We start from the raw sequence: 12,500 nt of genomic DNA, 5'->3' as shown, positions 1-12,500 counted from the left end.
TGTTAAGAGAATTATGAATAATTAGAGAGCCTCCCCCCACTTTTCCCCCTAGGCCCCCTCCCCCCCTGAAAATTACTCACCCCCCCCCCCCACCTCCCCTTGAAGGACCGACTCCCAGGTCAAGATCCACTGCTATAGAAGTAGAAAGAGAGATCACGATAAAAAAAAATAAATATAAAAGAGGCAAAAGTATCACAGTTGCCAGACACTATAAAGATTATATGTATGTTTTCGTGTATGTATGTATGTGTAGAACTGTGTGCGTGTTTAGATTATGTTTATGCTGACCTTGCCTACAACAGCGAGGTAAGAATATCAAGGTTTCCCTTCCCACTCTCTCGCCTTGATCCCCAGACACTGATTTGACTTCGAAACTAAAGCAGTTCAGATTCCGACCTGATTTCATCCCAGATTAAATGGCAGTAGCAGTTGTAGTCATGGGGATGATGTTGATGACTGATGGTGATAAAAGTAGTGATGATAATGGTGATAATGATAGAAATAAGGGTGTCGATACAAATAAGGATGACGATACAGAATAATGATGAGAAAGGTAATAATGATAATGATGCTATGAATGACAATATCAATGATATAAAACAATAATAACGATGACTCTGGAAATGATGATGATAACAATAATAGTAAGAAACATGATGGTAAGATAAGGAAAATTGTAAAAATAACAATTCTGATAATAAAAAAATCCCTAATCTAATATTACAAATCCCATAATTTGAAAATATCTACATATTCTCTTAGATTTTCAGTACTGTTATTTGCATTATCCTGGTTCTCGTCATCATCAGTTCCTTCATTTATAACCACATTTATCCAATCCCCCCAAATCCCCATTTTCCTATTTTGTATTGATATTCATCCTATGACCCTCACTTGACTCATCCCGTTATCCCTCTACCTATTTTCATGAAATCCCACATAAATCTTTTCCTATTTTGTATTGATATTCGTCCTATGACCCTCACTTGATTCATCCCGTTATCCCTCTACCTATTTTCATGAAATCCCACATAAATCTTTTCCTATTTTGTATTGATATTCGTCCTATGACCCTCACTTGATTCATCCCGTTATCCCTCTACCTATTTTCATGAAATCCCACATAAATCTTTTCCTATTTTGTATTGATATTCGTCCTATGACCCTCACTTGATTCATCCCGTTATCCCTCTACCTATTTTCATGAAATCCCTCATAAAATCTCAGTATAAGGCAAGTCCCCGAATTCCTTCTCTCCAGATTTCGTAGCGGGTCTGGACAACGACACCCAACCGGACGCCGAGAAAGTGCTCACCGACGTCGGGGAAATATGCAGCCACGACTTCCTGACGGTGGAGCAGGATGCCCCCCTCACCTGGTCGCTCTGGAACTCCTTCTTCTTCACCTTCACCGTCATCACGACCATAGGTGAGTGTGGGGGTGCTGGGGGTCATGGGGGGGAGTGGGGGGGTCTGTGCTTGGGAGGGAGGAAGGAGGAGGAGGAGGAGGAGGAGGAAGATGCCCCCCTCACCTGGTCGCTGTGGAACTCCTTCTTCTTCACCTTCACCGTCATCACGACCATAGGTGAGTGTGGGGGTGCTGGGGGTCATGGGGGGGAGTGGGGGGGTCTGTGCTTGGGAGGGAGGAAGGAGGAGGAGGAGGAGGAGGAGGAAGATGCCCCCCTCACCTGGTCGCTCTGGAACTCCTTCTTCTTCACCTTCACCGTCATCACGACCATAGGTGAGTGTGGGGGTCATGGGGGGGGGGGGGGGGGGTCTGTGCTTGGGAGGGAGGAAGGAGGAGGAGGAGGAGGAGGAAGATGCCCCCCTCACCTGGTCGCTCTGGAACTCCTTCTTCTTCACCTTCACCGTCATCACGACCATAGGTGAGTGTGGGGGTGCTGGGGGTCATGGGGGGGAGTGGGGGGGTCTGTGCTTGGGAGGGAGGAAGGAGGAGGAGGAGGAGGAGGAGGAAGATGCCCCCCTCACCTGGTCGCTCTGAAACTCCTTCTTCTTCACCTTCACCGTCATCACGACCATAGGTGAGTGTGCAGGTGCTGGGGGTCATGGAGGGGAGTAGGGGGGGGTCTGTGCTTGGGAGGGAGGAAGGAGGAGGAGGAGGAGGAGGAGGAAGATGCCCCCCTCACCTGGTCGCTCTGGAACTCCTTCTTCTTCACCTTCACCGTCATCACGACCATAGGTGAGTGTGGGGGTCATGGGGGGGGGGGAGTGGGGGGAGGGGGGTTCTGTGCTTGGGAGGGAGGAAGGAGGAGGAGGAGGAGGAAGATGCCCCCCTCACCTGGTCGCTGTGGAACTCCTTCTTCTTCACCTTCACCGTCATCACGACCATAGGTGAGTGGGGGGGTGCTGGGGGTCATGGAGGGAGTGGGGGGAGGAGGAGGAGGAGGAAGATGCCCCCCTCACCTGGTCGCTCTGGAACTCCTTCTTCTTCACCTTCACCGTCATCACGACCATAGGTGAGTGTGGGGGTGCTGGGGGGAGTGGGGGGGGGTCTGTGCTTGGGAGGGAGGAAGGAGGGGGAGGAGGAGGGGGAGGAGGAGGAGGAGGAAGATGCCCCCCTCACCTGGTCGCTCTGGAACTCCTTCTTCTTCACCTTCACCGTCATCACGACCATAGGTGAGTGTGGGGGTGCTGGGGGTCATGGAGGGGAGTAGGGGGGGTTCTGTGCTTGGGAGGGAGGAAGGAGGAGGAGGAGGAGGAGGAGGAAGATGCCCCCCTCACCTGGTCGCTCTGGAACTCCTTCTTCTTCACCTTCACCGTCATCACGACCATAGGTGAGTGTGGGGGTGCTGGGGGTCATGGGGGGGAGTGGGGGGGTCTGTGCTTGGGAGGGAGGAAGGAGGAGGAGGAGGAGGAGGAGGAAGATGCCCCCCTCACCTGGTCGCTGTGGAACTCCTTCTTCTTCACCTTCACCGTCATCACGACCATAGGTGAGTGTGGGGGTGCTGGGGGTCATGGGGGGGAGTGGGGGGGTCTGTGCTTGGGAGGGAGGAAGGAGGAGGAGGAGGAGGAGGAGGAAGATGCCCCCCTCACCTGGTCGCTCTGGAACTCCTTCTTCTTCACCTTCACCGTCATCACGACCATAGGTGAGTGTACAGGTGCTGGGGCGAGTGGGGGGAGTGGGGGCGGTTCTGTACTTGGGAGGGAGGAAGGAGGGGGGGGAGAAGGAGGGGGAGGAGGAGGAAGATGCTCCCCTCACCTGGTCGCTCTGGAACTCCTTCTTCTTCACCTTCACCGTCATCACGACCATAGGTGAGTGGGGGGGTGCTGGGGGGGAGTGGGGGGAGTGGGAGGGGTTCTGTGCTTGGGAGGGAGGAAGGAGGTGGGGGAGGAGGAGGAGGAGGAGGAGGATGCCCCCCTCACCTGGTCGCTCTGGAACTCCTTCTTCTTCACCTTCACCGTCATCACGACCATAGGTGAGTGTGGGGGTGCTGGGGGGAGTGGGGGGGGGGTCTGTGCTTGGGAGGGAGGAAGGAGGGGGAGGAGGAGGGGGAGGAGGAGGAGGAGGAAGATGCCCCCCTCACCTGGTCGCTCTGGAACTCCTTCTTCTTCACCTTCACCGTCATCACGACCATAGGTGAGTGTGGGGGTCATGGGGAGAGTGGGGGGAGGGGGGTTCTGTGCTTGGGAGGGAGGAAGGAGGGGGAGGAGGAGGAGGAGGAGGAGGAAGATGCCCCCCTCACCTGGTCGCTGTGGAACTCCTTCTTCTTCACCTTCACCGTCATCACGACCATAGGTGAGTGTGGGGGTCATGGGGGGAGTGGGGGGGAGGAGGTTCTGTGTTTGGGAGGGAGGAAGGAGGAGGGGGGAGGAGGAGGAAGATGCCCCCCTCACCTGGTCGCTGTGGAACTCCTTCTTCTTCACCTTCACCGTCATCACGACCATAGTGAGTGTGGGGGTGCTAGGGGTCATGGGGGGAGTGTGGGGGGGGTTCTGTGCTTGGGAGGGAGGAAGGAGGGGGAGGAGGAGGAGGAGGAGGAGTTGTTGGGGTCATGGGGGGGAGTGGGGGGGTTCTGTGACGTCATGATGGCATTGGTTCTGTGACGTCATGGTGGGATTGGTTCTGTGACGTCATGGTGGGATTGGTTCTGTGACGTCATGGTGGGATTGGTTCTGTGACGTCATGGTGGGATTGGTTCTGTGACGTCATGGTGGGATTGGTTCTGTGACGTCATGTTGCATGCGACGTCGACGTTGGGATCACTTCTATGACATCATGTTGAGTTTGATTCTGTGACGTCATGGTGGGATGGGCTCTGACTCGTGACATCACCTTGGGATTAGTTGCGTGATATTGCGACGCCATAGTGCCGATCGATTATCAGTGTTATTATTGACAATATAATAACCGTTTACAAAGTCGTTTCCAGTGCTGAGACCAGGCGCGTGCAGGTACAAAACAAGGGAAAGTTTTTGCGAATGTTCTTATCTTTCCCTGATTATTATTGTGGTATGATATTATGACTACAACCACCATTATTAGAGAGAGAGAGAGAGAGAAAGAGAGAGAGAGAGAGAGAGAGAGAGAGAGAGAGAGAGAGAGAGAGAGAGAGAGAGAGAGAGAGAGAGAGAGAGAGAGAGAGAGAGAGAGAGAGAGAGAGAAAACATAGAAGATAAGCCACGAAAAGGGGGAGGAGAAGGGAAAGAAAAAGGAGAAGGGGGAGGAGAAGGGAAAGAAAAAGGAGAAGGGGGAGAAGGACGAGGTAGAGGAAGAAGAAAAAGAAGAAGAAGAGGAGGAGGAGGAGGAAGAGGAGGAAGCCTTGGGCCAGAAGAAGCACATTTCCTACCTTGTGTAACAAACTGTGTTGGATGTTTTGTGATACATTTTGTGGAAATACATGAGATACATCATGGTAAGCGTCTTATCACTACACTGTCATCATGTTCGTTATCATCATTATTATTAGTATAATTATTATCCTTATTTTTATCATTATCATCATAATCTTTTCCACTATCACCATTATCATCTTAACCTTTTTCACCGTAATCATTATCGTCACCATTATAATTATTATCATTATCATATCTTTTATACTTAATGATAGTATCATCATATACGCATGTGATAAGATGAAATCAAAGATATTTTGATGATCACAATTTTTAATTTCCCAATTACACCAATTATAACAGTAACCCCAAAACACGTTAAATGGAGTGGGGTTTAAACGCCGTGGTGTTGCCAACTGCTTAGATTTCTATCTATTTTCTTAGGTGAATACGGATACTAATATCTATACTGAGCCTTAATTTTTCATATACTATTATCATTGTGTTGATAATCATTATCGTCTATATCAACTACATATACAGAGATCAGTATTAAAGAATAAACAGCGACTGAAGTTAGAATATGAAAGTGTGTTACGGTGATCAAATATTTGACAGATTATTGAAGGCCGACTTAAGACAAGTAGAAATTCTGTTTTAACTTTCTCTTTTGTTTAACTTTGATGCTTGTTGCAGTTATTATTGTTAGTATTATCATTATCATCATTATTATTGGGGTTGTACTTGTTGGTCTTGTATTTTTTGTTGTTGGTATTATTATTATTATTATTATTATTATTATTATTATTATTATTATTATCTGCTTCAATATTATCATCATTATCAATTATCATTATTGTCACATTTTTTTTCACTATTATTATCTAATTGAAAATGGCATGCATGTCATTGTTTTTGTATGTCTATGCGTTCTGGGGATTAATGTTACTATGTATTAAATATTTGTTAATTGGTTCATTATCTTTATTTAATATTTTAGTTTGCGTTCTAGTTGATAATGGATTGATCAATATCATTTCTAAGCTATGGTCATCAGGTTTCCTAATTGGTATATACATTATTGATATATACATCTCAATCATACTTTTTCACTTATCACTATTATTTCAATTTTAATTTCTTTACACAAAAGAAAACAAACTGATTGATAATATTGCAATACAAGTAAAGTTCAAAAATAAAAGGTCAATTGCACAGGATAAGGAGGGGGGAGGGGGGAGGGGGGGTGCAAGGTACTATATACCTACGGAAATCATTGCGATATATAGGACTCTAAAAGTTACTTGATTACTCTCAATCAATAGTCAAGTAATCTCAAAATACACAAAGAAAAAAGAAGAGAGGCTGTCTAACCCACTCGAAATTACTATCTATCCTAACCTCATCTACATACATAAGAAAAAAAAAATGAATTACTTTACCAACGTAAAAAAAGTCGACTCAACAACCTCAACATGTACACGCCCAAAGAAGAAGAAAAGTTATTGAGGACATGAAGCTAAATAGAAATTATTCTGGTAATAAAACACATGATGCGTTGCCTCTAAACGAGAATGATGCCTGGAGGAGCAACTAAATCAAATTCTTAATTAATCTTCAATAAACTTCTTCAACTGGTTTCGAAAACGAGCTGATCTGCAATTCAGATGTTCAGAGCCGTTGGGTTGCGCCAAAAATATCGAGAGCAATGATTAATTTTGTTGCACAGAGAAAATATATATAGATGTGAATCTAAAAATCACCGTTACACACATCACATCACTTTTTTATATTTTTACTTATATTTCATGAATCAAAAAAAAAGAAAAGAAAAAGAAAAAAAAACTTTATTGTCAAAAACAAAAAAATAAAAAAAAGATAACCTTGATCAATGACAACAAAGAAATACTGCAATATTTCCCCAACCTATAATCTTTTTATCATTTATTTTATTATTATTTTTATTTATTTATTTATTTATTTTGCTCCCATCTCCAGGCTTTGGTCACATGTCCCCTGCCACGCCCTGGGGTCGAGTCTTCTGTATTATCTACGCCCTTTTTGGGGTCCCTCTGAACGGCATCCTCATAGCAGTACTGGCGGATATATTCTCCAATAAGGTAAGATTTTGGCGAGATGGGAGAAAAGGAAAGGATTGGTGGAGAGTGTGGGAGAGAGAGGGGGAGTCAGGGGGATAAAAAGAGAGAGGAAGGGGGGGGAGTGAGAGAGAGAGAGAGAGAGAGAGAGAGAGAGAGAGAGAGAGAGAGAGAGAGAGAGAGAGAGAGAGAGAGAGAGAGAGAGAGAGAGAGAGAGAGAGAGAGAGAGAGAGAGCGGGGTGAAGGGAGAGTGGGAGGGATAAAAGGAGGGTGAGAGTGACGGGGTTGAAAGTAGAGAGAGAGAGAGAGAGAGAGAGAGAGAGAGAGAGAGAGAGAGAGAGAGAAAGGGGGGGGGGGGGTTGTGTGTGTGCAAACCCGAAAGAGAAAAGAGTGAGTAAGAACTTGTGTGACCTTTTTGTATGTGTGTCCGTAGTCTCTTTCTCTTTATATATATTAGTCTATCTATTTCTCTCTCTCTCTCTCTCTCTCTCTCTCTCTCTCTCTCTCTCTCTCTCTCTCTCTCTCGCTCTCTCTCTCTCTCTCTTTGTGCTTCTTTCTCTCTATCTCTCTGGAATTAACAACATTGGTATAAAATGCAGATGTACAAGGAATTCAATATATATCCATATAACACGAGCTTCAAACCTAAAATAAGAACTGGAAATACTTCCACTAATTAAAAACACACACACTCTTACCCTTTCCAACCCATTCACTCAACGACAAAATGATTGCATAACGTAACAGCAATGATACAATACACCCTCTTAATATACATACATTGCAAAATACCTTACACAAAAGACATTCATCTAAATAAGGTTACTCTTATATATATTGTTTTTTTTTGTCTGTATTATATCAACAATAAAAACAGTAGCCGCACGCAAAAAACAACAACAAACAAACACAAAACCAAGGCAACAGCAACAATAACAATGATCAAAACCACACCCTTCACCACGCCCCCAATATGCAAGACAAACATAAGACGTTGCACACAAAAACTAAATAAAACCAATAGCAGTAATAGGCCACCACGAACTGAAGGCAGAACCACAAGCACAGTAAGAACAGCATGGAAACACAACACTAAAACGACAACACAAGCAGTAATAAACCCCTACAAACACAAGAACAACAATATATAAATACCAAAAACAAACACAACAGCAAAATAATAGACTCACAGATACACAACAACAAATAGAATAATATAAAGCATAAACACAACAATAAAAACAAACAAACACCAAAACAAGAACGAAAACGAATACAAAAAAGAAACTCCAAACACAACAACAAGACCACCAAACCAACACCAAAAGAAGAACAAAAGCAATAACCCCCCTCCCCCCCCCCTTCTGACCCCCTCTCCCCTTGCAGATCGTGAACTCCCACGTGCGAGCGAGGGCCAAGCGCTACGAGTCGTGGCTGGGCGTGGCGACAGACGCCGTGCTCTACCTGGTGCCGGGCTTCATCGTGTTCCTGGTCATTCCGGCCGCCGTCTTGCTTGCGGTCGAGGAAGGCTGGAGTTACGTCGACTCGTTCTACTTCGCCTTTATTACTCTGACTACGGTGGGATTCGGGGATTATGTGGCCGGTAAGTGCGCTGTGTGGGGGCGGTTGAGTTTGGGTTGAGGGATTGTTGGGATTGCGACTGTTGTTTTTAGTACTACTGCTACTATTAACACAGCTGTTACTACTACTGCCTTCTCACTCTTGCTTTCTTTCTTTCTCTCTCTCTCTCTCCTCTCTCTTTCTCTCTCTCTTTCTATTTATCTATCTATCTATCTCTCTCTCTCCTCTCTCTCCCCTCTCTATTCCTCCCTCCACCCCTTACCCCTAAAACCATCCCTCTCTTTGTATCAGAAATTAAAACAATCTGGAAAAAAAATCATACATCTTTTCCAAAAAAAAACAAAAAAACTTAAAATTCACAATCGCTTTCTTCACACGCAACTTTGGAGGATAAAAAACAACAAGTGAGTTTCCACTACAATATCTCGTGTTCTTTTATGTTTTGCTTTGTGCCTTTCGCGTAAAATTGGTTGTTCTGATAATGTGTGTAATGATCAGAAAATTTCGAGAAAAGTGCTTGATTTATTGAATGTATGTTAAATTAGTTTAGATAATAAGTTTAGATAATGAAATATGACACAAGATTATTGAAATTTAAGTACACACACACATGTATATAGCCATATATATTAACATACATATATCAATAGGCATCTATGAGAATGAAATTTGGAATAAACCAACAACGAACCAACCCATGAACGCTTCCCTCTGCCTCCACAGGGCGACAGGATCTGGACCACATGTGGATTTGGACTTACAAGATAGTGATGGTCGTGTGGATCGTGTTCGGCCTCGGCTACATCGTCATGATCATCACGTTCATTCAGAAGGCGCTCAAGTCCAAGAAGGTGAGAGGGAGAGGGAGAGGGAGAGGGAGAGGGAGAGGGAGAGGGAGAGGGAAAGAGAAACGGAAAGAAGGGAGAAGGAGAGGGAGAGGGCGAGGGAGAGGGAGAGGGAGAGGGAGAGGGAGAGGGAGAGGGAGAGGGAGAGGGAGAGGGAGAGGGAGAGGGAGAGGGAGAGGGAGAGGGCGAGGGAGAGGGAGAGGGAGAGGGAGAGGGAGAGGGAAAGGCTACATCGTCATGATCATCACGTTCATTCAGAAGGCGCTCAAGTCCAAGAAGGTGAGAGGGAGGGAGGGAGAGGGAGAGGGAGAGGGAGAGGGAGAGGGAGAGGGAGAGGGAGAGGGAGAGGGAGAGGGAGAGGGAGAGGGAGAGGGAGAGGGAGAGGGAGAGGGAGAGGCTACATCGTCATGATCATCACGTTCATTCAGAAGGCGCTCAAGTCCAAGAAGGTGAGAGGGAGGGAGGGAAGGGGAGAGGAAGAGGGAGAGGGAGAGGGAGAGGGAGAGGGAGAGGGAGAGGGAGAGGGAGAGGGAGAGGGAGAGGGAGAGGGAGAGGGAGAGGGAGAGGGAGAGGGAGAGAGAGGGAGGAGGGAGAGGGAGAGGGAGAGGGAGAGGGAGAGGGAGAGGGAGAGAGAGGGAGAGGGAGAGGGAGGGAGAGGGAGGGAGAGGGAGGGAGGGAGAGGGAGAGGGGGAGGGAGAGGGAGAGGGAGAGGGAGAGGGGAGGGAGAGGGAGAGGGAGAGGGAGAGGGAGGGAAGGGAAGGGAGAGGGAAGGGAGGGGAGAGGGAGGGGGAGAGGGAGAGGGAGAGGGAGAGGGAGAGGGAGAGGAGGGAGAGGGAGAGGGAGAGGCGAGGGGAGAGGGAGAGGCGAGGGAGAGGGAGGGAGAGGGAGTGGGAGTGGGAGAGGGAGAGAGCAAGGGAGAGGGAGAGTGAGAGTGAGAGGGAGAATGAGAGGTAGAGGGAGAGGGAGGGGGAGAGGAAGAGGGAGAGGGAGAGGACAAGGGAGAGGGCGAGGGAGAGGGAGAGGGAGAGGGAGAGGGCGAAGGAGAGGGAGAGGGAGAGGGAGAGGGAGAGGGAGAGGGAGAGGGAGAGGGAGAGGGAGAGGGAGAGGGAGAGGGAGTGGGAGAGGGAGAGAGCAAGGGAGAGGGAGAGTGAGAGTGAGGGAGAGGTAGAGGGAGAGGGAGGGGGAGAGGAAGAGGGAGAGGGAGAGGGCAAGGGCGAGGGCGAGGGAGAGGGAGAGGGCGAGGGAGAGGGAGAGGGAGAGGGAGAGGGGAGGGAGAGGGCAGGGAGAGGGGAGGGAGAGGGAAGGGAGGAGAAGAGGAGAGGGAGAGGGAGAGGGAGAGGGAAGGGGGGAGAGGGGAGGGAGAGGGAGAGGGGAGGGGAGAGGGAGAGGGCGAGGGAGAGGGAGAGGGAAAGGGAGAGGGACGATGGGGAGAGGAAGAGGGATGATGGGGAGAGGGAGAGGGAGAGGGAGAGGGAGAGGGAGAGGGAGAGGGAGAGGGAGAGGGAGAGGGAGAGAGCAAGGGAGAGGGAGAGTGAGAGTGAGAGGGAGAATGAGAGGTAGAGGGAGAGGGAGGGGGAGAGGAAGAGGGAGAGGGAGAGGGAGAGGGCAAGGGCAAGGGAAAGGGAAAGGGAGAGGGCAAGGGAGAGGGAGAGGGCAAGGGAGAGTAAGAGTGAGAGGGAGAGGGAGAGGGAGAGGGGGAGGGAAGGAGAGGGAGAGAGGGTGGTAGAGGGAGAGAGGTGGGAGAAGGAGAGAGAGAGAGAGAGAGAGAGAGAGAGAGAGAGAGAGAGAGAGAGATAGATAGATAGATAAATAGATAGATAGATAGATAGATAGATAGAGAGAGAGAGGGAGGGAGAAGGAAGGACAGAGAGGGGCATGAGAGTAAATTGAGAGGGAGAGCAGGAGAGAGATACGAGGAAATGAGAGGAAGAGGGAACGGAAGAGAGGGGACACGAGAAAAAGGATTCGGGGGATAAGAGGAAAGGGAGGAGAGAGAGTTGGGAATAGGAGGGAGAGGGAGGGAAAGCAGGTTAGGCCGTATGTTAGAAGAGAAGGGAGAGGGAGAGGAGTAGAGAGATTTTTATGGGAATGAACTGGATAAAAAGGGAGGAGGAGGGGAGGAGAGGAGAAGAGCGGGAAGGACAGGAAAAAGATCAGAGTGATGAAAAGCTTTGGACATTTTTTCTTTTCCTCTTAGAAATGACATCTCACATGGCACGGAAAAAAATATATCCACTGTTTATCAATGACTAGAAATTGAGCATTAATAAGATATTTCTAATTCCAGATTCACAAGATTGAACAAAAGCTTGCCCGGACGCTGAAGAGACAGGCAGCCAAGATTCACCACAACCTTCACACGGATCTCAAGAGGCTACGAGAGGTAAGAAATGAATATTTATTTTAGTTTCGGTTATTTGCCCTTTTGTTTTGTGGACTTGAGTTTGTTATGGCCGCGGTTATCCATTTTTTACCAGGTAGATTCAGTAAAATTACTGGTATGGAGAGAGATAGTTTGTTTTTAACTGCAGCTGTATGTTTACTACAGCCATGGTTGCGGAATCATATTTATTTCGGCTATCCTTTTTCAATTTTGTCATATGTGTGTATATATATATATATTAATATATATATACATATATATATATATATATATATATATATATATATATATATATATATATATATAAGATACCAGTTTGAATAGTATTATCAGAATTTGTACAACAAATCAGTATTTAAATTAGTATAATGAGAAGGGAATGAGATGACAGAAAGTTATACAATAGCTGTCTATGACTTTTATGAATAATGTTATAAACTACATATATGTTATAAAGGAATGACCATAGGGTAATCAGAAAGACAAAAGACACTTCATAAATAAACAAGAAAAGCTTCATCAAAGGCATGAGGAATAAATTCTCAATAGCAGAGTAACAGCTAGATGATTATAGCGTATGGATAGAGGGATTCAGTTTGATCAGATGACAGTAAGACATTATACAAACTGCAATGTCAAAGTGGTCTTTCCAATATGGCGGACTGATCACCTGCATTTTCCAATCGGTTAAAGGAGATGATTTGTAGATTTCATTAGAAGTGCGAGAGAAACGTTTAAACTACATATATATATATATATATCTATATATATATACATATATATATATATATATTATATATAT

The 12,500-nt window shown here is 46.6% G+C and overlaps 1 protein-coding gene across 1 annotated transcript in view; it reads left to right on the top strand.

The window, feature by feature from the left end:
* LOC122242121 (uncharacterized) overlaps positions 1-12,500 on the top strand; it is a 32,267-nt gene that overhangs the window by 18,021 nt on the left and 1,746 nt on the right. The window contains exons 3-7 of the mRNA XM_086549384.1: positions 1,261-1,428; positions 6,792-6,913; positions 8,276-8,492; positions 9,194-9,321; positions 11,603-11,698. Of these exons, the coding sequence (XP_086405510.1) occupies positions 1,261-1,428; positions 6,792-6,913; positions 8,276-8,492; positions 9,194-9,321; positions 11,603-11,698 (731 nt within the window). The remainder of the gene's footprint in view (positions 1-1,260; positions 1,429-6,791; positions 6,914-8,275; positions 8,493-9,193; positions 9,322-11,602; positions 11,699-12,500) is intronic.

The sequence above is a fragment of the Penaeus japonicus genome, unplaced genomic scaffold (genome assembly GCF_977035675.1).
Source record: "Penaeus japonicus unplaced genomic scaffold, GWHDUDI00000001_assembly GWHDUDI00000022, whole genome shotgun sequence".
NCBI lineage: Eukaryota > Metazoa > Arthropoda > Malacostraca > Decapoda > Penaeidae > Penaeus > Penaeus japonicus.
The sequence above is the reverse complement of the archived record's forward strand: the minus strand, read 5'-3'. Positions and strand labels throughout refer to the sequence as shown.